This window comes from Zosterops lateralis, assembly GCF_965231275.1.
Source record: "Zosterops lateralis genome assembly, chromosome: 7".
Classification (NCBI taxonomy): domain Eukaryota; kingdom Metazoa; phylum Chordata; class Aves; order Passeriformes; family Zosteropidae; genus Zosterops; species Zosterops lateralis.
In genome coordinates this window covers 7237857-7261922 of record NC_139767.1, presented here as the reverse complement: position 1 = coordinate 7261922, position 24066 = coordinate 7237857, and the positions used below count along the sequence as shown (strand labels likewise).

Below are 24066 nucleotides of genomic sequence, written 5' to 3'. Positions count from 1 at the left end.
CTGTTTTACAAAAATTGGTATGAGAAATTATTTTTTGTGACAAGCAGCCTAATAAGAGTCTCCTGAAGAAGATATCCTAGGAGATCTGTAATACAGCTAGGTATTACTGCCTCAGGAACAAGCAGCTTACTTGCTTCAATGTATGTACATAGGTAGTCTCTCTTTCATTATTCCTAGATTATCTATTTTTCTGTAAAGAAGGTAAACTTTCACAACAGGACATAAAAGAGCTGCCACACTGTTAAATAATTTCCTTTATTCTGACTGCAGTAGAAACAGGCAGGTGCTCACAAAGCCTCCCTCCCTTATGCTGGTCTAGAATCTGTGTTCTGTCTCCACTGCAGGTAACACATGAACAGATAGGCTGAGGCCTGAGACTTGATGCTTGGCAGCAGAGTTTTCATCGGAATGAAATACTAAAATATTACTAACAAACAAATCTACCCATGTTATTGCCTTGTTCAGCTGCAGCATTTGCTCCAGCCCACCTTCTAGAGCAAAGACTGAGTAAAGTCTGGGTGTCTGATAGCAGTAATTTATTAACGTTATTAACAGGATACTATGACTGTGAGTCAGAGCCTTCCCTAGAAACATAGAGAGAAAAATGCCCATCAATACACATAGCTCAAAAATAGTTACTTTTGTTAATTTTTTCTTCTTTTTTCCCCCCAAACATAAGATATGCTTTGGATGCACATTTATTCTTTGCCAAGAAAAGAACTGTATCTCCTAGAACACAGTGAGCTTGGCAGAATGCTTTGCCTGTGTCCCTCTCCCTTAATATTTAGGACCTTGCAAATGGTTTTAAACAGCTGATTGCTATAATTGCAAAATGGTGTCACAGAATGCTGGGTTGGCATAGTTACTAAATGAAAATAAGCCTAGTATTTGCATTTCCTTCAACAGTAACATGTGCTGCATAGCCTACACATTTTATATGGTTTTGAGATGTGGATGCTAATATGTAAGTTTTGACAATAAAGGGAAATAGGATGAAAGTGTTAGTGCAACTGATCAGTGATGAGCAAATCTTAGCTTTTGCACTTTTAATTTGTTGATGCTAATAACTTGTTAAAAGTTCACATTCCTAAACCAAAGGGGAAAAAAAAAACAAGAAAAAAATAATCTGAACTATTCAGCCCATATCTCATACGTCTTCCAGTTACAAGAGCTCCACTGTCTTTTATAAAGGCTTTTATTTGCAGTTAAAAAAGAGATTACAGTCATAACATAATTTAAGTGATCACATTTTTGCAAGTTTTCACTATGATATATGTAGAGATCAAACCTCCAACTCGATATTTCACTTTTGTAGTCTTGCTGTGGAAAGAGTTCAGTGAACTATTCCAGCATTACTAAAAATAAATTTGGAGGAGTATCACTTAAACTAGTAAAAAATGTTTAGAAAGCAAGCGTCAGAAGAATTTCTTGCTGTTAAAGAATTTTATGTAAAAACAAACGAAAAGGAGCATAAACGACAATCTCAATATACAATTAAAATAGAACTTTAATTTTCTGATTCCAGAACACTGAAATAATGTGGTATAAAAGTTTAAGTGGAGCTTTCTTTAAAATTCAGAGTGGAAGGAGAAGGAAGGAGTTTGAGCAACCAATGAGAGCTACTAAAAAATGCATATCAACAGCTTCCTCTTGCTTATGTACCTAAGGTACATCCTTTTATGTGCCAGAAAGATTTGATTTCACAAAACTGTTTTCCTGAGTGATCTATTTTGGATGTCCTTTGCAATTTTCCAGCAGCCTTATAACATATTCTTATGAAATCAAGTAGTCATGATTCCTATCAAGGTCTGGTTGTTACGCCTCTAATTTATTTCACACAGGATAAGATATTTTGCCTTTAACTACATACTCATCCAGTTATCTCACAGTGTACCTGTGTAGCTCAAGTATTAAGGCTGTGGCTGTGTAAATTTTAATAGGGTAGAAGCCAAAAAGCTTCAGACTCCTTCCATGCTGTTCCCATTGCAAAGCCAGTATTTGCGCCTATGGCTCAGCAGCACACATCTTTTGGAAAGGAGCTCCTGAGGTTTTGGAGAAGTAACAAATAGTTACTGTTGTAAATATCGCTGTTAACCTGCCTAGAATATTCCTGACAGCAGGCAAGAGATAAGATCAGTTCTGCAATACCTTTTTGAAGATAATGCAGATAAAATAAGCAACAGGAAATTATCCTCCTATTCTTATGGGACCAGAAAGAAACGAAAAATAAGGCTCAGCTGCACAGAGACAAGAATCCTTCAGAGAAGGTTTCCAAAGCAAACTCCTCATCTGTATGCCTCCTCTGAAGACATACTGTAACCTTTCTTTTTCCCTAAACAATTAGAGCTGCCCCTTCTGCTTTCAGAATGTGAATATACTACCTTAAATATGTGTCCAGTTGCATACAAATATTTACAAACACACACGAAGTGTATCAGGCTGTGCACATCCCCGTCCCACTAAGAGAAGACCACTGGGTCTTTGATTCAAATGGAGGTGGAAACCCTGCAGGTCTCCCTGAATGGGTGTTGCCACAGCCTAAGGAGAACAATAGGGCAAACAAAAGTTCAAAAAACAGTCAGGAATCAATACAAAAAAAGGACTTGGCCACTGAATATTGGTTTTTCACATGATCCCACATTTAGAAAGACAAGCAACAGTAATTGGAATACATATTACTTCCTTGTGAAGGTGTTACAAAACCATTAAATGATTTTTGTGTCAAGACCAGCTGAATACAGAAATATTTGTTATAGCAAAAAAGCACGCTCTTCTCCTCCCACCCTTCACTTCTGAAAAAAAAAAAAAAATATTTAAGAAAATCCTAGAAGTATCAAGCAGCAGCTTTTTTTGCAGTAGGGACAGAAGTGGAAATTTAAACCTAGGTTTGATTTGTTGGGTTGTTGGTTTTAGGGTATTTTTTCCTCTATTCCCTGTAAGGTGAATGCTTCCATGAAAGAACAAAGTGCAACCACAAGAATCTGAAGACCACAGTAGGAAAGCCTGTGGCTGCTTACGTTCCTTTCAAACTCTGAGTATATCCTCTTTATGCTTTTTATCATTACTCTTAGTGTGGAAGTCCAGCAAACAATAGGCCATTTGTTTAAACCACTGATATGAAACAGAATTGACAGAAGGAAAGTATTTACTTTAGGATTACATTTATCCCCATTACTCTTTTGGGCCTTCACCTATTGTCTCCTCATTAAGAGATAAAACATAAACCAAAATATCTTTCATCTCTGGAATGCAGCATATGTTTATAATAAAAATAAAGATGATATTATAGCCAGTCCATTCACATAAAAGAGCATCCCATAACCTTTAATTGCAGTTTTTTATATGTTAGCCCCTGCCCATTAAATGCATCTGTCTACACTTTCATAAACAAGACTCATAAAAAGCCATTGCACAGAAATGTTATTGCTGAAACTTATGATTTAAAACAGGTCAATACTCCAATATATTCTATTTAGCATTGTAAAGACCATCTACATCTCAGGAGCTGGTAATTGGCAGCAATTATCCACTAATTAACTGCTATCATACAGGGAAAAAAAAAACCCAGCAAATTTAGATTCCTGCATACATTGAACTTGATGTCATAAGAAAATGAAGGCTGACATTCTTTATGGGATGAAGGAGGACCATTGAGGCACAATAAAGAAACCACTAAATTTAACTGTTACATCCTGCACAATATCAGCCATTTCAGCCATTGTAATTCAGTAGACAGATATATCTACATTTTTAGCACTGTTTTGTTGTCACTCAAATGGCTTCAATCTTTTGCTCACAGAGGGTTTGGATTACAGTCATTCCTTATTCAGGAAATATTTCCATGTCTGGAAGGAGCAGTAGTTTTCTCTCACGTTTCTGATGAGGCAAATCCTGGAAATACTAGTTATTTTTTGCCTATTTACGTCCACCAGTTACACTAGCATCTTTTAACAGAAGGATGCAGGATGAGTAAAATGTGCCAAATTCATTTATGCAAGGCAACTCCATTCACTAAAAAAATAAGCAAAACAAAACCCCCATAGTTAATATTCTCTGTTTTGTTTATGCATATAAATCACATCACAAAATCCAGTCTAAATTAAGAACAAGTAAGTAATTCAGTTTAGATACAAATATACTAAGAATAAGGAAAATTTACATAACAATATAGCATTTAGAGAGAGATCTCTCACAGGAGAATTACATTAATATCCCTAAGCTACTTAAAAGAGTGATTGAATTTATCAAGATACAAACATATTTCAAATTGAACATACTTCCATCTGCACTACAGACTTTTTGCACCACAACATTTCAAAGTGAGCATGCTACCACATGTGATTCAAAGGAAAAATTTAAAATTAAAAGAAAAGAGGACTCTTCAAAACCCCTTCTCCCCAAACTGGATCACATACAAAAGGAAGCTTCCAACAGGGTGATAGATAGACAAATGTTTTCACAAGTTTTGTCCTAACAATAAAACAACAAGAACACATATTTTGCTCATCAACTTGTTTTGGTGGGAGAAGGAAAGAGATCCTTAAAGGAAATATAATTATCTCTTCACTGTAATTTACTGCATTCATTGATCATTGAACAGAAAAGAGAATACTTGCTTCTGTACAGTTTGTAGAGTCATACAGTGTTTCTGCAACTGAGAATTTTCTCCATGACACACCGAGTTGTTAGTCCAATCAAACTCTACTGGAGTCAAGAGAGGCTATGTTGCTTTGAATGTTTTTTTTTTTTTCCATATTTCAACAAGCAACTTAAAACAGCAAGTGCTGATATCAGCTTTAAACCTAAAATGAACCTTTTTGTCAATATTAGTGCCTACAGTTTGTTTCCCTGTTATACAAGCTCATGGGTAACAGAAGAGACCAGATATCACAACCCGGACTGCTGAAAGATTCCACTTATTTATCTTTACCTGTGTAAGTACTTTCTGAAACAAGCTGAATTTGTTTAAACTTCACATTTTCTTATAATTTTCATTGTCACTATTAGAGTGAAAAATGAACAGCTTGATTTTTTTTTTCAATTTAAGATTTAAGCATATCAATTAAGGTTTCAACCAAAATGACCTTTAGACAAGTAAAATAATTCCAACTGAAATACAAGAAAACTCACCAGTTCTGGTTTGTTACTAAATCTGGGGCAGTGAGACAGGCAATGGCTGTACCAGTTTTTTAAGGCCAGAGCACTCAGCATACCTTGTCAGCTGAAGTGGGTATTTCATGTCCAAACCATCACCCTCAAAAATAAACTTACACTGAGTACTGGCTGCAGATAGGATGATACCTGTAGCAAAAATTCTGTCTTAAAATGAAGTACTGGTAATGTTGAAAGTGGAGATGTGTGCTCTCAAGAGCACTGCTCTGATTTATGACAAAGCTGCTGCTCCCATAACAGATTCCCTCCAGAGGCACTCATGCCACGCATCTTATCTATAGGAAATTTTTGCCTGTAAAGGATCAAGATCAATTTTATAAAGAGCTCATTTTTTGTCTTAGCAACTCATAATCCATGACAATTCTTTTGTGAAAGCACAGGTTGCTATCCAGCCTCCAAAAGAAGAAAAAAAAGGGGGGGAAAAAGTAAAGAAAGCTTGCTTTTAGTGTCTTCTTTCTTTGTCTGCCAATGTCTGCAAATTAAATAATTTCCTGAACGTTTAGAAGAAAAATTTTGTTGCTTGAATCAGGTGATGGCATGAGAACAGGGCTCATCATCAGGAACAGCACAGTCCCAGCCATTCTAGTGCCCAGTTAGAAAGATGGGAGCTATGGCACGGGCAACTGCCTTCTCTGTGTGTGTCCTGTTAAAGGACTGATCATCACAGTGAACACCAGGGAACATTTATCCTGTAGATCTGCCCAATTCAGATAGAATCTCTCGCTATTATCAAACTATCACCTACATGTATTTGAACTCCCCTCACAATCTTACGGATTTAAGGCTTTGTTTTTGTAGCTTCAAGGTAACAGAGAGGTTCAAACTTGTGATGCACACAAACCCCACCAACACAGCCAGCTGGAAACTGGTTTGGGTTTAGCAAGAGCTGCTTGGGAAGTCACAGCAGCCACACAGTTAATGCCTCAAACTATCCACACTCTTGTGGACAGAGGAAACACCCAAATAATCCATCAAGAAATAGAAATAATTGTATCTATGAGATCTGGGGGGGAAATCAAATACTATAAAGGAAGTTCAGCAATTGAAACTGTTTTTAAATACTGTTATTATGCATGAACACTGATAAAACTGAGTTCTTCTGAACTGCAATTTGCGTTAAAAATATGTAATTTTCACTTATTCTTGACAAATGCTTAACTGAGACTTGTTTTTTTTCTAGGATATGAGAATAGGAATGTCACAAGTGTTACTATGAGGAAAATAAATGGATGACAGCATTGAATTCCTCTCTCTCCTCAGGTTCTGAATCATTACTAGGAATCCACACTAATTACATTTCATTGTGCCTGACAGCTTTTATATGATACATTTTTCTTGGTGGGATAAAGAAAACTGCACACAAAATTAACTGTAAAACAAAGCAAATGTCTTTGAATACAACGAAATTCCAGAAATTTAGGTAAGGACTTAGTAAGAAATTACTCAAGAATTTTCTTATGAAGAAATGAAAACCAAAAAGTTGAGACCCCCGCCCCCCCCCCCCCCTCAAATGATCCCAGGAAACTGAGTACCAACTTCACAACCTGATGATACAGGCAAGATGCAGAAACTGCCAAGGGTAATATGAAATAGCAACAACAGAGCATTTCAGCGTTCTGGGTCCAAGTCAAAACTCTGAGAAAATATCTATTAAAACACAACCAGTCTGTTTCTGAAATATGGCAGGCTGAGCTTCAAACATTATCAGAAGTCATTAGGGAAAAAAAGAGGAAAATAATTACATGGTCTCCTAGACAAAACCATCTACAATCCCTAAGTTTCTTTCTCAGTTGTGATAAATCAATCCACAATTAAAGAATGATGAAATGGTTTCTCAAACGATCTGGAAGAAGCCTGGCAACACTATCAAGCTCCTGGAAGGCACAGATCTGCTGATAGTGATGTTACAATTACCTACAAAAGGAAATACATCAGTGCTTAAGAAGAGCACATCCTATGGGTTTAAACTTATTTCCTCCTGCTGTCAGGGTATTAAAAGATCTTTGATCCTATTTTGCAGCCTTTGGAAGTACATCTTCTTTTAGTGATCTTGTGCTGATATTCTGGACTGCTTCTCTTACCTTGATTCATCTGGCTTTAACAAACAAATGCTCTGGACACACAAGGATTCAGTGATGCTGTCATTTCATGTTGGCCTAAGTACTCAGATTCCTTTTGTTTCCAGCTTTGATATTGATACCAAAGCAGGAATGTTTGTTATTTAAACAAAATATTTACACTCATTCCAACTGAGGTTACACCTACTTATTCATGCAAGGGCTTCATCTCAGTGTGTGCCACACTTAAAGGACCTTTAGAAGAAAACATGGAAAAGAAATGAAATCTACTGAGTATTTTCTACTCTAAAAACAAACAGGGGAAACAGCAACAAAGCTGTCAGTAAAAAAAGCTGTATCCCTGATGCTCCTTCTAAAGACTTATGTTTAATCATAAACAGTCCATGAAAAGAGACTAAGAAAGCCAGAGAAGCAACATCTATAACTCTGAATATTTACTGCTTTGATATCCTTTTGGAAAGCATGCCATTTCAGATTGCTACAAATCTAGGATAGCTTCTTACAGCTAAAAATATCCTGCTGCATGAGATATTTCAAGTATATTAAACACAGTTTGAAAACATAGCTTCTCCATGAATAAGAATCCAATGAATACATACAAAGAAAAGTCACTGACTCTTAGAAGTTCTAACACCCTCCAGCACCTCCTTTGGTGTGTGCAGGCAAAAAATAGAAAACAGAATGTGTATTTTATGTTTATGTATTTATATGTGTGTGCACACATGCTGCAATAAAAAAATACACAAAATTCAACTTCAGCCTTAGAATGCAGACAGCTCTGTAACTACTAATCAAGAATGCTTTGCTCTGTACATCTTCTGGAAGGCTGCTCACTTTTATCTAGATAATTCAGTGCAATGATTAACTTTTTCCTTATATAATTAATAATATTCTAAACGATTTTTATGGGGAATTTATGTCTCCATGAAATATAAGCTAAATTTCTTACCTTTCTTCCTGCTAAAAGCACGATTCATGTTGAAAAATCTACCCAGACAATGATGCTTCTGGGTTGGGCTTTTTCCTACCCACTTTAACCTGCAAAACAACACACATAAGAAAACAGAAAATTCCATTATTATAGTTGAACTTCTATTTATCTTCATATTAAAGACACTGCAAATGATCTTAAGAATTCTGAGAAAGCAGGGATGTGCTTTGCTGAGGAAGAAATTTCAGCATTGAGAAGATCTATGTCCAAAACACCCAGTGGTGCTTCATACAGAAAGACATTCTAAGGTTCTTTTAAGCTGCTCTCCTGAAGGTTTCAGAGGCACAGAGCAGGTGGCATTATACATATACATGAAGACAAATACCACACACAAATAGGCTGGAAAGAAAGCTTTAAAATGCATGCTGACTACAAGACTCCATAAAAACACTCAGTTCACATTTGCACTGCCCGGTTCTGTGTCATTTAGGCTGTCAGATTATTTCCAGCAAGGCTTTCATCTTCACATGGGCTTGACACTGGGGGAAAAAAAACCCCACAATATATAGACTCTTTTTCACTCAGGGACTTAATACTGATAAAATTGCCTTCTATCAGTGCTACTACATCCTTGCTCCATTTTCCTCAGATTGTACAGTAATTTCTGTATTTTCTTCCCTTAAAAACATGGATCTACTCTTGAATTCTTATTTGATTTTTGATTCACAATACTATTTTTTAATGTTATTACTTGCCAACATAAAAAACCAACAAAATCCCCTACATCCAAAGCTATTCAACACCATCCCATTCTGCACTACAGAGCTTTTACTTTTACAAACACACGTAATTCCCATTACTACTTTTCATTCTGCTCTTCCAAGCAAAAGTTGCACCAGTGCCCTTTCTCTGCTCTCCAAGAAGTCCAGTTAAAGGAAAAGAAAAAAAGGAAGGGACGGTAAAATGTAAAATCAAAAATACTCTGCTATCAGATGATTTTTTTAATCAACTAGAACAGCACTTCTACTTTGAATAAAAACAAAACTTAGGCTAGTATTTCAAATGTCAGCATGAAGATGACAAATTCATTTAAGATACTTTAGGCAGCTCATGAATGCTTCCTGTGGTGCTTGCCCCTCCTTTTCAAGTAAGTTCAATACCAATTAAAGCAATTTTATCCAAGCTTCCATGTAAATATTTGATATTTTTCAGATTGGAACACATGGAGATTACAGCTAGGAAAAAGAAACCAACAAACACCCCAAAGAACTTCAACAAAACCTCAATTTTATTTTTCACTAATCGCTGATGCAGCAGGATCACCTCTCCACATTGCGCTGTGAGAATAAAGGAACCATCTCTATTTACTTAAACTCATAAAGCTGGACATAAACCCAACCATTTGCTCCTTAAAGCACATGTACCAGATCACTGTTTTACAGATTTTACAGTGCATTTAAGAAGGGAGGGCACAACACAATAAGCCCAGGCAGGAGTTATCCATGCAGTCTCCATGGCACGATTTCCATGCCAAGCCCAGACACTTGGTGCCTCTCCCAGCCCCACAGCCACCCCCTGCCCTCACTGTTGTCAGCACCACATGGAAAGCTGTGCACACACAGGGGGCAGTGAAACCAAAGAACACTCATGGGGGCTCTCAAGCCCTAGGAATGGTTTTAGCAGCATCCCTTGAAAGGGCAATGGCTTTACTGGGGGAATTCCAACACTCATCAGTGTCCCCCCAGAAGCTGAGAATGCACAAATAGCTCTCCTGGAAGGGCAGGCACAGTGCGGGGCTTTCACCAGAATAAGTGAGGACAATCAACTCAGCTGAAATAAAGTAATAAGGAAAAACATTAGAATTTCAGCTTTTAAGCAACTACAAGTGTGTTTAGCTTGCAGGTTTAACACAGGAGCCCTATTAGATATGCTTAGGATATATAAACAGCAGCACAACTCTGTTCAGGGTGTTCACCCTCATGGCTTATCACAGCCAGTTTTGAGTTAAAAACTTCCTTTTCCCTCTAAGATACCTCTGGCAGTTGTCCTGCTCAGCACTAGACCAAACACTTTAGTTCTCCTCCATGATGGGATCATAACATGCCCTTTTTTGGAATGGCTTTTTTTGTGTATTCCTGTCCTCATCCAAGAGACTGTTAAGGAACATATTTGAGATGGTTACTGCACAGAGCATCTTCTAAATAGAAACTCTGCAGGCACATCACAGGGCAGCTGGCTGGCCACATTTCTAGAGATCACCATTCAAGTATTTTGTTGAAAACACAGTGTAACTAAGTGTATGTCTCTTCCTCATCAGCAAGGATATCTTACCATGAAAGTAACCTATACTAATAAAAGCCAAATTTTATTGACTACTTGGCTAAAAATGAGCAGTATTGCCAAAACTATGCTCATAATTTCAGTTCCAAGAGAACATCAGTAGAACAAAACACAGATGTGGTTTAGGCAACCAACAATATCAAAACACTTAATCAGTGTACTTCCACTTCACACAGAAAACACTATTAAAGAGGGAAACAGAATTAGCTACATGTAACCACATTTACAATTCCCTCAAACTCTGATAGGAACAACATCATCAACCTGTCAGACGGTGGAAAAGCAGATGATTAAATGCTCCATAAAATTTTGCTATTTACAAAAGGCCAAGCCAAACACCACAAGGTTCATTTCAACCTCCTCAGTGGGGCTTGGGGCACAAGGGTGGTTATCACACTGTCGTACACAGCTCTGGTAAGTTTCAAATCAGAAAAGCAAAGTTATGTTTAGACATATCCTGCAATATCTTTGTTCACAATATTCCAATGACAAAGAATAAAACTCTTAGGAGCAAGCAAGCTCTTCTCTGGTAATGGAAGGTAGACAGGGTTTTTTGGCAGAAAACAATTGAGATTCTGACAAATCTCAGCACACAAAACCACTGGAATAGACCAGTCTGTTAAAAAAATGTAAAGAGCCAAAAGAAGGCAAGTCAAAGAATCCCACTGTTGCACAGGGAGCCCTGTGCACAAGGGGAGAGTCCTCCCTATAAACCACTTGACTGTCAAGGGTAAAGCAGTTGTAACAATCAAAGGCATTAGGGAATAGGGATGTGGACCTAACCATTCCATTACTCATCACTCAGGAAGACACACCTAGTTAAAAAATGTTTCTCCACCTTACTCCAAAAAGTTTTCTTCAGCTTTGTCCAGAAACCAAACCCTACTGGGAAATAAAAAGCCTGCACAGGATTTCACAAAATGGACAGCTGAAAAAATGTGAAGAGTTCTCACAGGTACAAACTAGGGAAAATCTGAGTAATAGCGAGTTATTTCCTTCAGGACAGAACTAAAAGAAACAAAAAAGAAAGAAGAGAAAAGGCTTAGAAAATATTTTTATTCCACTAAAATATTTCAATGACAGACAAACACCTTGAGTCGGAGACATGACAGCCACAGTCTGAACATTGACATGGGCATATGTCCTGGGGCAGGTATTTAAGATGTCATATCAAACTTTAAGCAGTCATAGAGAAAGCAAATGCCATCTCCTTTTGCCTTCACTGTCATTAACCCCTTGGTTTGCATGGTGGGCTCTTATCACAGCAAGGAGGGAACTGCAGAATGCCAAGGGGTGCAATGAAACAAATGGCCTTGCTGGCTGTGGTGTCAGCCAGTATTTGGACTGGGGACTGCAAGGGTGGCACAATTTGAAGCTGACATTACTGAGTAATTACTTTTTAACACTGACAGTCATGTTGGTGGCTGTCTCCTCTGCCTGATGCAGCAAAGGCAGTGAAGAGTGGAGTGGCAGCCTTCCAGCTGCCAGCACAGGCGGCCACAGCCCTGCCTGCCTCAAACAACACCACACTTCCACACAGGCGCCTTTGCACGCCCGCGGGCTCCTCCACAACACCGGGGTTTGATGGGGTTTCTAAATATAGAGCTGTCTCAGACAAGCCAAGAGAACACACTTAGGAAAGGAAAGAAACAAGCCGAGAATGTAACTCATCTCCTTTGTCTCTTATTTCCTCTTAGGAATATTCCTGAGGACTTATTTGGGGTTTCTCACCTGAGTCAGGGCCTTTGAATGGCATGGGCTGTAACAAGTACCTGGTCTGAATCTTGGATTTTATACCTCTTTTTCATTCCACAAATAATTACAACAAAAACTCCCTAAAAAGTCCAACTTGCAGCCATCCACTCCCTGTAATAAAAATACAAGTCCAATCTGTCCCTTCCCTTGTACACATGTCCAGTTTTCCTTAAAAAGGCAAATTGAGCTTCAGAAGACATCAAGATTCAGACTCTTCCCCCTTTCAGCCTTTAAAGAGTACTGGGTAACATTCCTTAAAGAATGAAGCACAAAATGTCTTAAAGCCTGTTTCAAAAGGACAACAGCACACAGGAATGTGTGATTCACTGACTGGAAATGAAACTTAAGCTTGTAAAGTATTTCTGAAAGAAAGATGAGAAACTGGAATATAATAATAGCTTTTTAAGTATTTTTCTGATTTAGACCAAAATCTCCATGAAAATATTGCCCTAATGTGACATGGGGCATAACAAAGAAAAAAAAAAAAAGATAATACAGCATCGCATTAATTAATACACAAACCCAAGTAAATATCAGGAAGTATTTTCCCTTCCTTTTGTATGAAGGTAACTAAAACACTAACTTGCCACAACCCTTTTTCCTCTGAAACAGTAAAATCACTAAAAAAATTACACATCAATGAACATATTTTGGTGCAGACCCAAACTTGCACTGTCATGCTAGGAAAAGCAGCAAGCACTTTCAATCATGGTTATGAAAACACATAAGCCCTTTATGTTTAAAAACAATTATAGAACAATCTGTAGGATTGTAAACCACAACAGCATTTAAATAGAATTTAACACTATAAAAACTTGCAGGAAAAATAACTCAAAAAAGCACAGCTCCATGGGCTTCACCAAAATTGAAAATCTTTCTGCCAGCCAAAGTTCTGAGCCTACACTTGTGCTTCACAATTTACAGAAGCACAAATAGAGTATAAAGCAAAACATTCAGTCACTGGAAAACATTACTTTTAAGGTTTTATTCATCACTACATTTTCAAAAACACTCATTAGCCAGAACCAAGTGCCATACTTTCCTCCTGAAGGTGAACCTGCAGAAATACAAAATTACTTCTAGCAGTTTTTCAACTTTGCAGAGGATGGGGCAGGGCAGACTGGTAAAGAGCTGGTCTCCTACCTAAAACTCCCATCTTCTCACCACCAAAGCAGGCACTGCTGTTGAGATGACAGTATTCCCAATGGGACAGAGCCCAAACTGCTCTGCTGGCCCTGGAGCCTGCAGCCAGGGCACCATGTGAGTGAAGTGCCCAGAGGTGTCACTGGGGCTCACCTGGTGTGAGTGAAGAGAAGACAGAAATGATCTGGGCAAACACCAACACAGCTGGAAGCCACAGCTCTTAACAGGAGCTCACCTTCCAACATCCTGATTTTCCATCTGTGAATGGAATGGGCAGGAACACTCCAATGTGAAGGCTAAAGACTTTCCTGTGGGGTCTGACTGAGACCACCCTGCCTTCCCCAAGCTCCTGAAACCACCAGGAAATGCAAGAGTCAGGAATGCCTTATATTTTTCTTCCCCTCTCTCAGCAGTATAAGCCTAGTACTGTTGTGACAAGTGTTTTCCAGCCCATAGCAAGAAGTTTTTCAGACTACAGGTAAAGCTTTCCTCATGCAGTAGATCTGCCAAAAAAAGTATTCGCAGAAAGCAAGGACAAGCAGACAGTGGTGTTTTGGTACAAATATCAATATCAAAGAGAGGTCAGGAAGAAGAAAATCTATATGAAACTCATGCATTTCATGGCAGCTTTCACAAAACTTTTCTAGGTGATTTTTTACTCTTCCATTTCCTAAAATAATCTGTTCCTTTCAATAGGAAAATAATGAAAATAGAGATGAGTAAACAGGTGACAAAGGGATATCACTCAGACAGCTGACAGCAAAAACAATTCCTTAGGCAAGGTTATCACTAACTTTTGTTTTACAGCAAGAAGAAATACCAACATCAATAAGTAAAGCAAGAATAAACTTCAGTATTGAAATAGAACTATGAAGGAAACGTGTTTTAAAATTGTTGCGAGCACCAATAAATCCTCGGACAAGTTGATAATGGAACGACCTTTAAAAACCACAAACAGAAAACGTACTTGTTCCACAAAAATAGTTCTCTAAATGCCTTTTATAGCATTAGAAACAATGTAATTTTAAAAATATTGTACCTCTCAGCATATTTACTTGTAAGCAATTATTTTTTATTATGCTTAATTATGCTGATACATATTAGCAGATTACACGACTCATTGAACAAGCTGAAGTTTATACTGCCCAAACAAGAGGAGTCATTTCAAACACAAGAGCATCCTCCTCTGCAGAAACCAGTTCTATTATTTGGTTCATTATGACAAAATAAACATAACAAGATGTAAGAGGAGCGTTTTTTTCCAGTCCACAAGCACAGTGAGTCAAACACAAAGGATTTCAGTCTTGTCAGCCTAATTCTTACTCCACTGTACAAGAACTTACAAATGTCAGATGCTCAGAGCCAGCAGAAAGGCTTTATCCATGTTCTCTCCCAAGGAGCTCAGACATGTTCATCTGCTTCCAAAGGACAGACAGATGGCAAACATCTTGCAGACAAGAGTATCCTGTATTTCACATCCCATTAGCCATTTGATCAACTAGATGGAATCAGAATAAGGTTTCTGCCTGTCCCACTGCTTTCAGATGGATGATGGAGCACCTGGGGAGCTCTGTGAGTTTTCTGTTTTTAATAGCAACACAGCTCATCCCTAGGGTCTCCCACAGACAGGTAAACACAGAAGAGCTCTTAAAAATAAACCAGTTCTGGTGGAAGGGATAACAGGACACCTAAGCTTTTGACTCACAGGAGGAGTAATTTTTCAGAATTTCACACACAGTCGTTGCTTGAATGGATAGATACATTTAAAAAAAGGTATTCCCTGACATGGAGTATGGGTACACTTCAGTGCTGGCATCACTGTTTCTCTTCCGGAAGAGCTGATTGCTGTAGGGCAACCTGGGGAACCCATTTATTTAATTATTGGCAGATGATTTTCAAACCCTCCCTTATATTTTCTTTAAGGAGGAGGAAATGTATTTGAAGCTTTCAGGTCTCAAAACAGCAGCAGATTTTTGTTAGCCTTCTGAACTTTTCCCAGTTACATTTACTGCATTCATTGCATTTTCACAATCACATTGTAAAAAGAGCTGCTGACAGAAAAGGCAGAGACCAAAAGACTCATTAGGTATTCTGAAGGTAAATCTCCCAACAAAGCACACCAATTTTAGAAACAGGTTTAGATCCACTTAGAGTAAAAACTCATCATATTTAGCAGATCTGTCACAGAGGCACAAGAGTTTAACAAAAGCCATCATTTTTCTGCTCTACCAAAGCATACTTGGCCAATCCTGAGAAGTGCATCAGACATACCATTGTGCACATACGCTCAACAGGTCCCAGAGGGCCACTTCATGTACTTCCCTCAATGTGCATTAACCTTAATTGAAGTTCAAAAGCTGATTACTGATGTCCCAAAGATGATTAAGATGAAGTGAAAACCCCAGATGTCACTTAGACAAAAGCAACCAAGAAAACTCTGGGTAGGCACCAGGCAACAACCTGCAAGAGAAGAATGAGAAGAGATGTGCCTTCATCTCCCTCACATGCTCCTGTATTTTCATTACTCCTGTACAGCACACACTAGATACTTTCTTTGCTACAGTCCTCTCATCAGGCTCATTTCAACTTATTATAAATGCAAAATGAAAAAGGTAATCACCTTTTTCTCAAGGGATCTGAACTATGACATTCCAAATGGTTTCCTAAGTCTCTGAAATCAGTTTCATTTTTTTTCTTCTAATTGTAAAAGCTTTTGGACTTTTTGTTTTTATTGGGATACGATTTTTAAAGTAAAAGATCGATACAAAATTAGCAGACATCATCCTCCTATGGAAATGAGGCATACAACATGATGTCGTTATTTAAATCTAATTTATCTGCAGGACTTAAAGTCCATACTTTTATACTTTAATTTGGGGTCCCTTGTCCCACAGCTGTCCCTCAAAGGAGAACCAGAACCCTGTATCAACTCTAAGCATACAGACTGCTATGCAGGGTATATTTGCAATTCCTACCAGCATTTAGCTCCAATGCTAAAGGTTATATGATGAATAAAATCACTACCATAAAAATTTCTAATAATTTAGTTTCTCATAATCTATTTATTAACATACTTCTGAAACAATGACACACAAAAGTGTCATTTACTTAACAAGGGTTTTAAAAGTAATTCACTTCACAAAGACTTAAAATCCCTGATACTGAACACAATCCCCTACTATTAAAATCAATAGATTTCTCATTAATATTAATGCATTCAGATTCCTCGCTTTAATTAGTTAGCCTCAAGGACAGTATTAAGTTTTATTTATACAGATCAGATGGGCTTTATTAAGTGATTTCAACAGTTTTCAAAATTGTGAAAAGTTGGCAATATCCACTTTCTCAGTTGTACTAAATGAATCTCAGAGGGAGTATCTTGAAAGCAAGATTATATTGGTTTTTAGGCTTTATCACATTACATTCCTTTAGCTTATCTGAAGAATCCAGTCACTTTGGTAAGGTTCTGATATGAAGTTAAAAGCAGATATGAAAGTGATAGAGAGCATGGGAACGAAAATCGTATTTATGGCAAATTAATCACCTCATCTCTGTCTTTCAGATCCAGTGTATATTCAAATGGCTCATTATAGTGTCTATTCAGGAGAAACATTCAGGTTTTGCACACCATTACAGTCATTACTAATCTTATTTCAAGATTTTGGCAAGTGATCCATCCTAGAGTAATTTAGTGGAAAGCACTGAAATACAGACAAATACACAGGAAAGTTTCTAACCTAGCAAGTGCTAGCTCTATCTTCTATCACAGTTGGGACATATAAGTTTTTAAAAACATGAGAGATAATCAGGTTTAGACAAACTCTGATCACATCACACACAGCATGGTACTGGCTGCTGTGGACTGGGACTGTTCCAGGCCCTGCTCCAATGAACACCCATGTAGTTGAAACGTTTAAAAATAAATAATTTAAAACCCTCAGTGAGACAACTTCAATATTTGCTAATAAAAGACTGCCTTGTCCCACCCTTCACAATCACCCATCATATTAAACCATTACACACAGTAACTCCATCCCCAGGCAGGCACCAGTCTGGGCTGAACTTCCAGAACCAGAGGAGAGAGAAATACAGAATCATCCTCCAAAAAGTATTTGGAGGTAATTTAGGCAACTGTTAACATCATATTCTGTGGCTGATTCCATAACTTAATGACTGGATGTAAAAGAAGAGGGATGTGAAAAGCAGGTACTAACACTTGCCATATTTTCAAAGAAAGAAATTTTTAAGCTACTCTTTTCAAACCTGGGGGGAGTGGGAGCACAGGGAGAAAAGGGGGAAAAAACCCCAAAACACCAAACCTCAAAATTTGGAAGTATAATGTTTAAAAAAAATGGAAATGGACCCTTGCCAGAGTTTCATACAGAACAGCTTAAATGCCTGTGGCCAGGCATTTCTTTTCCCTTTTTTTTTTTTTGTCTACATATCTGAGATATCTAATCTGGTCTATGACTCTGGGTACAGTGACTAGATTTGCAAACACTGAAGCAAAACTATGATAGTTTCGCAGCATCTCAGTCCTCTGAGAAACTTCAGCTTTGCTACCAAGATTTTGAGAACTCAGTGTATGAATTCACAGTGTATCAAATGTGACCCCTTTGGAGTGAGATTTTCAAATCTTCTTGTGCAGGTGAGGACTGCAGGCTAACTCAACTTAAACTCTGCTCATACATCTTTTAACACCTGTCCCTACCAGCTGGCACCTGAGCACCCAGAGGTGTCTGAGTTCCTTGGAAAGCACAGCTCCTGGGGCTCACAGCTGTCCCCCTGCACTGACAGCACAGCCCCTCCAGCACTCACTGACTCCTCCATGATACCCCGGCAACACACAGCCAGACTATCTCCTCCTACACACCTCTTGATCACATCATCAACACCCTTTTAGGACAAACCACAGACCACAAAGTGCACTCATGCACTTGAGAATTTTTTTTTTTTTTTCCAAAAGCCAAACCTAGGAATGGTCCTAGCCAAAGCAGGACCATCAAGGTGAAACTGCAGCCTGTATCCCACAATTATACCAAACCGCATCCTCATCTCCCCCTGCTCCTTCCCCCAACAACATACATTGGCATTGCTGGTTTTATAAATCACAAATAACTGTTCTGATTCTTTAAGTTTCTTCCAGGACAATCACATGCAAATATTACTGGTAATTGCCAAAGAAAATTAAATTACTTGATGTTTTGGATTGATAAACAAACACAACTTCACGAACATTGTGTCTTTTCCAAAAGCCTCTAATGTTGCTATACAAATCAAGACAGCAAGCTGTGCATTTCTACTGGTATTTATGTATTTCACAATTCATTTCAAAAGAAATAGCTAGGAGTACTGAAAAAAAAACCCCAAGCTTGAGTGAAATTACCATCCCAAACAGCTTGCTTCTAGTGCAGTTGAAATTTTTTTTGGTAAAAAATGAGCACAAAGCTAATAATTGAGAAATGCAGGAAGATATGAGGATTTCTTTAACAGAGAATAATCATAACGGGCCTGTGTTATAAATATCCTGCTCAAACACATCACATCTGTCTATAGTTTCCCACACTTGTCTAAAACCCATTCTGTTTTAATAGAAACTGTATACAAGAAAACTCAAGCAAAGCTCATTCTTTGGAAATTGTTTTATCACATAGGCACCTAGATGTACACTCTCCACTGTCTCCTGCAGGTGGACAAAAAGGAGTGCTACTGAATTCTTGTATCTTGGACTCTGCTTTTAAAACAAAAAAGGAGGCAGCCAAAGAACAGCAGCATCCAGATCACCTGAGAAAAAAATTCCTTTCTTGAAAAAAGAAAGCTCAAGGTAAACACCAATGTAAACTGCAACACAAATTTTTATATATGAAAAAATACATGAAGAAGAAATATGGGGAGAGGAGGGAGGAGATGAAAATAAAAGTGACTAAGTAGCAGTTTCCTTGCAAACTAAAAGCAAAAAGCATTATTTAATCTAGGAGAAAATTACATGTGAAAATACATGCCTTGATAAACTGAAAAGAAACTGAAGAGGAAGCAATGTTGGAAGCTGTGAGGACTGGAGCCATGAGGAACTACAGCGTATTTAAAAAGGACAGAAATTCCCCATCTCTCTGCCAAACCTCTGCTCCTTTTCCTTCACTTTGTTTACGACTGTGACATTCTGTGCCTTCCTTGACAGAAGTAGGTATTCCATCTTTCAAATGGTCCTGGCTGAGCAGCCAAGCTGAAATTAATCTGTTTGCTATTGAGGGCAGCACATATCCCCTGCTGTTGCTCCATGAACAGGGGAGAGTTCACTCATGCAACATCCTGGACAAATGATACTCTCATTTTTCATTTCAGGAATTTAAAACCAAGAGAGGTTCTCCTCCAAATGCCTGGAATAAAAGGAGGAGCACTTCACCACCATCCCTTTAAATCTGCTCAACTATCTGGTTTAGGAAACAAGCATACATTTACTATTTCACTTTCTTCACCTATTTGTAGATTTTGTGAAATTTTCGAGGAATTGTTGTTTTATGACTATTTTATGATATTAAGTCAGTATCTTACCTGCCGCTGAATTATTTAAAATAATAGCATGATAACGATCTTGCAGACTGGTCTGAATACAAAGTACAGGCCTGCCCTGTTACAAAGCTTGCTGGCAAAAGGATGACAGCTTTGAAAGTTTTCTTTTCCACTTTTTTGGCTAAGGCAAAAGGGAGCAAACACATGGACAAACCCAGTAAAAGTTAATTGGGTATCCTGTCTCAGGTTACTCCTCATGAGATACCCAGTTCTGTCCTGAATTCTCATCCACATATCACCTTCAACTCTATCTCACAACTCACGTTAAATAGGGGGGCTTGGAGGTCTCTTTTGTACACAGCTGTATTCCAGCACTACATCCAGGGTTTCCAGCACTGAATATTCATTCACATGAAAGCAAACCTGTGCTTTGCTCAGGGTCATGAACAACCTCACTTGTGACATTTACATCTATTGATCTGTCTGTTTCGTGAATACTCCCTCCCTTACAATGTTGATCAAAATCATAAACTGATATTTCGTTGCATTAGCAGATTTCCACTTTTCATCTCCAAGTTAAAATATGGTGGTTTTTTCTACTCAAAGGGTCACCCTTTGAAACTTGTTTTTACTTCTCTGTACTGTGATAGTTTCAAATTGGTATATTTTCAAGGCTGAAAAAGTCAGTAACCAACTCTTATAGAATTTCCTTGGTGATAAATGGAAAGTTGCTGGCAGACACTGCTACCTCCCCTTGTCAAAAAAGTTAATTTTGAGAACTATCTTTATTCAATAGACTGCTAGCCAGAGATCTGTGCATCTTCATCAGCAAGAGTTAATAAGCTACATTTCTGCTGTTGAAAAGATACCTACTCAGCAGCATCCAAATTTGAGCACAAAGGATGACCATGAGTGCAGTCCAAGGTGTATAAACTGGTGATATTGGCAAATGAAAAGTCAGTCTTATCATGCTATCAATCAGGGATATTTTTACAAGCAATGAGAGCCACTCTCCCAAGAAAAGAAATAAAAAAGTATAGACTTGCCTTTAAATTTGTAACAAATTACCACTTTGACTCAAGGTTAAAATTCCATGTTTTATCTTGTACTTGTCAGTAAGCCATTATCGGTGCAATTAAGATGGCTTATCTGATTATCAGAAATTCTCTAAACTGCAGTAAATCATTTCTCTAAGGTGAATAGCAATTGACTTACTAAAAAATCACCTGGCTTAGCTATCAGTTCTTAGATATCCATAAAGCTGCCATTATCACAGTATTTGACACCTTCTTTAATCACATAATAAAGACTTGCCACCTTCGCTTCATTTTCTAGATAGGAAGGCAGAGATACAGAGCTTAATGTTGAGGAGAAGACATTTCTGCCAACATTTAGCATTCAAGGATAAGACCATGGAGAGATCATATTTACCAGCATGTGTAAAAATGCAGAATCAGGGGCTGGGAAGCCAACACCTGGAAAGAAATGCACTCGGGTTTTTGAGTGAACACCCACAAAGTAAAGCCATCAAGAGGTGCAGAAGAATATTCAGAAGCATGCTTTAATTTTTAACTCCTCAGCAGAGGGGAGGAATAAATGGAGTTTTAAGACTGGCAGCTTTAGATGAGCACTTGTTCAGGGATCTATTGGAACGTTGTGTGAATGACAATTCAAACACGAAATGCCTCAGTGAGGGAAAACTGCAAAAGCACCGAGCTGTGCCATTTATTTAAAGGTGGCAGAGAGCTCTCCACAGATCTGTGGAACAGAACTGCCACCCTTTGGGCTGTCACCTCACCCCAGCTGCTGACACTGCTGCCAGAGCCACAGGAGCACTCTGGCACAAATGCTTTTTTAAGAGAGTCTTGCATATTAATGTCCAGTATGGCAGAGCAAACACACGATAATGGACATGCTAGAGAGTTACTGGCAGAGCAGTCAGTCTGCAAAAAGCATTAAATTCACCCAGGAAAATAAAACCTTCTCAAAGAGCAAGGGATGCAGGCAGATTGAGGAGGAGAGCCTGTGACAGAATTCCTACTTGCCACCACAGAGCCATGAACCTCACAGCAGAAGCTAAAAATTTAATCTTAAATACCGTTAGTCTTCATGTTCCTAATTTTTTAATCTTTCTTTTTCAAATGCTTTTATTATAGGTGTGACAAACTCCAGAGAGACACTTCAATATTTTTTTTTCCAAAAAATGTCCGAGTGTCCCTGTTAACATAGCAAGCCTTTATTTTCTGTTATTCTGCATCATTGAAACATGACCTATTTGGGTATTCAGGTCTGATACCTTTAATATAGGGATTTTTTAACAGACCAAAGCTTTAATGTTCATGTCAGAGTAGATTTTGAGTTAAATTTAGAAATATTAAAAATACATTTATTTATAATTCTCCTTTCGTAGGGTTTTTCATCTTCATCTCAAACCCCATAGTGACTTAAAAATGCAAAATACAGATGTTTTAAAGAGTATATATGTTTAGAGAGGCAATTAAGTAAATTTTTATTCATCGCTAAATCATTTTTCAAGTTTTTGAGTTGTCAAAGTAGAGACTCAAAACACCCACATGTTAGCTCACACTGTCAAACATTTGTAATGCTAGATAGCCTTTGTATTTCCACTCCAGGAGCAGGTGAAAGTATCCCAAATACCAAAAAAAGTTAATAAAAAGCAGAAGATGAGGTTCCAGAGCTGTGGAAAAATCAGTCCTAATAGATCTGGGCCCTTGAGGAGCTCCAGCCCTCCCACTCCTGCAGTACAACACTGTTAAAGCTGAGCACGAAACAGCAACTTCCTACGAAAAGGAAGTAACTCAAAGGAGGGCAAGGACACTTTACTGCTTCAATGCTTAATAGTAACCCTTTTTTAAATTTAGTTAGGATACTCCTGTCTGTAAAGGAACAAAACAGCCTCAAAACCTGGACTGACATAATAAACAAAGGTGTAAATTTTCCAGTTGTGGGAGTAAATGACATGCAGTGATTTATAAATATAAAACCAAACACAAACAATGGCAAAATAAAAAAGGAATTACAAGACAATACTTTCAGTGTTAACAAGAATATTGTGTTTTCATACCAAACAGAGAAACATCATTATTTCCCTTTCTCAAGAGTAGCAAATAAAAGATGGCAATTCATCCTTTTCTCCAGGAGGACAGGAAAAAATACAACCCCTTCCATACTTGTCAGGAATGTTAACTGTGGGGAGAGAGAGATCTTAAAAATAAAGTAATTTATAAATGAAAATAACAAGTGGCAACAGATTGCATTAGGAAGTTGACAATGAATTTCTCAGTTTCACATATCATTTAACCAGTGTCAGACAAAAAGAAGACCTGTTAAATAATATCTGCAGTGCAGAGGCACTGAGCTGCTGACCACGGGTGGGTTGGCTTGGACACAACTCAGAAACATGGAAGAGACTTGCAGCTAAAAACCAGATTGAGGGTTAGATAGAGGGTGACTGTGTAACTCCTCTGTCTACATCTCTACTACAAAGAGTAACACACGCTACAGAGCTGTCTCACAAACCCATTGGAGGTGGCCTCTGATACTCTGATTTATCTGTTTACTCCTAGAGAAAAGCACAGCTCAGTAAATGCAGGAAGTGCAAGCCATCATGTATTTCTAACAAGTAAAGACTAAATCAAGTAGTTTTGAGGAGCAGGATCAACAGCAGAATGGAAATAACCCAAGTAAGCACTGAAAGAGAATAGGCACATGATGAGATTCCTTCCAAACACCCTTCCAACAGTATTTGTGGTCTGGGGAGGGCAACTGGGAAGAAAGACAAATACAGGGACAAAATCCATCAGATTTTTGTTTGTTTGCTTTTTAAATCACTGATTACCTGTCTTCAGGCTATTGACAACCTTTTTTGGCAGCCCCTTCAGACACACTTATCTCCACCTGGAAACAGTCATGGCTGGGACTTCATTTCATGCCTTGTGTCCTGCATAGCATCAACTGGGTTGTTCTGCCTGATTACAGCAAATTATAAAGATGCAGCAGGGCATCCAAAAGTTTTATCAACTGCAGCACAGTGATTCCCTGGCTGCTGACACTTCTGAATGACAGAGGACATCTAGATATTGATAAAGTCCTTTCTTCCATATGAAAGGCCTCTGT

At 38.1% G+C, this 24066-nt stretch overlaps 1 protein-coding gene across 5 annotated transcripts in view; it reads right to left on the bottom strand.

Moving 5' to 3' along the window:
• The window catches only part of GULP1 (GULP PTB domain containing engulfment adaptor 1), a 167556-nt gene that overhangs the window by 70020 nt on the left and 73470 nt on the right, over nucleotides 1-24066 (bottom strand). For all 5 annotated transcript variants that reach the window (XM_083865456.1, XM_083865455.1, XM_083865459.1 and 2 more), the window contains one exon: nucleotides 8200-8288. In XM_083865456.1, coding sequence (XP_083721582.1) covers nucleotides 8200-8227 — 28 coding nt within the window. In that variant the 5' untranslated portion in view covers nucleotides 8228-8288. The remainder of the gene's footprint in view (nucleotides 1-8199; nucleotides 8289-24066) is intronic.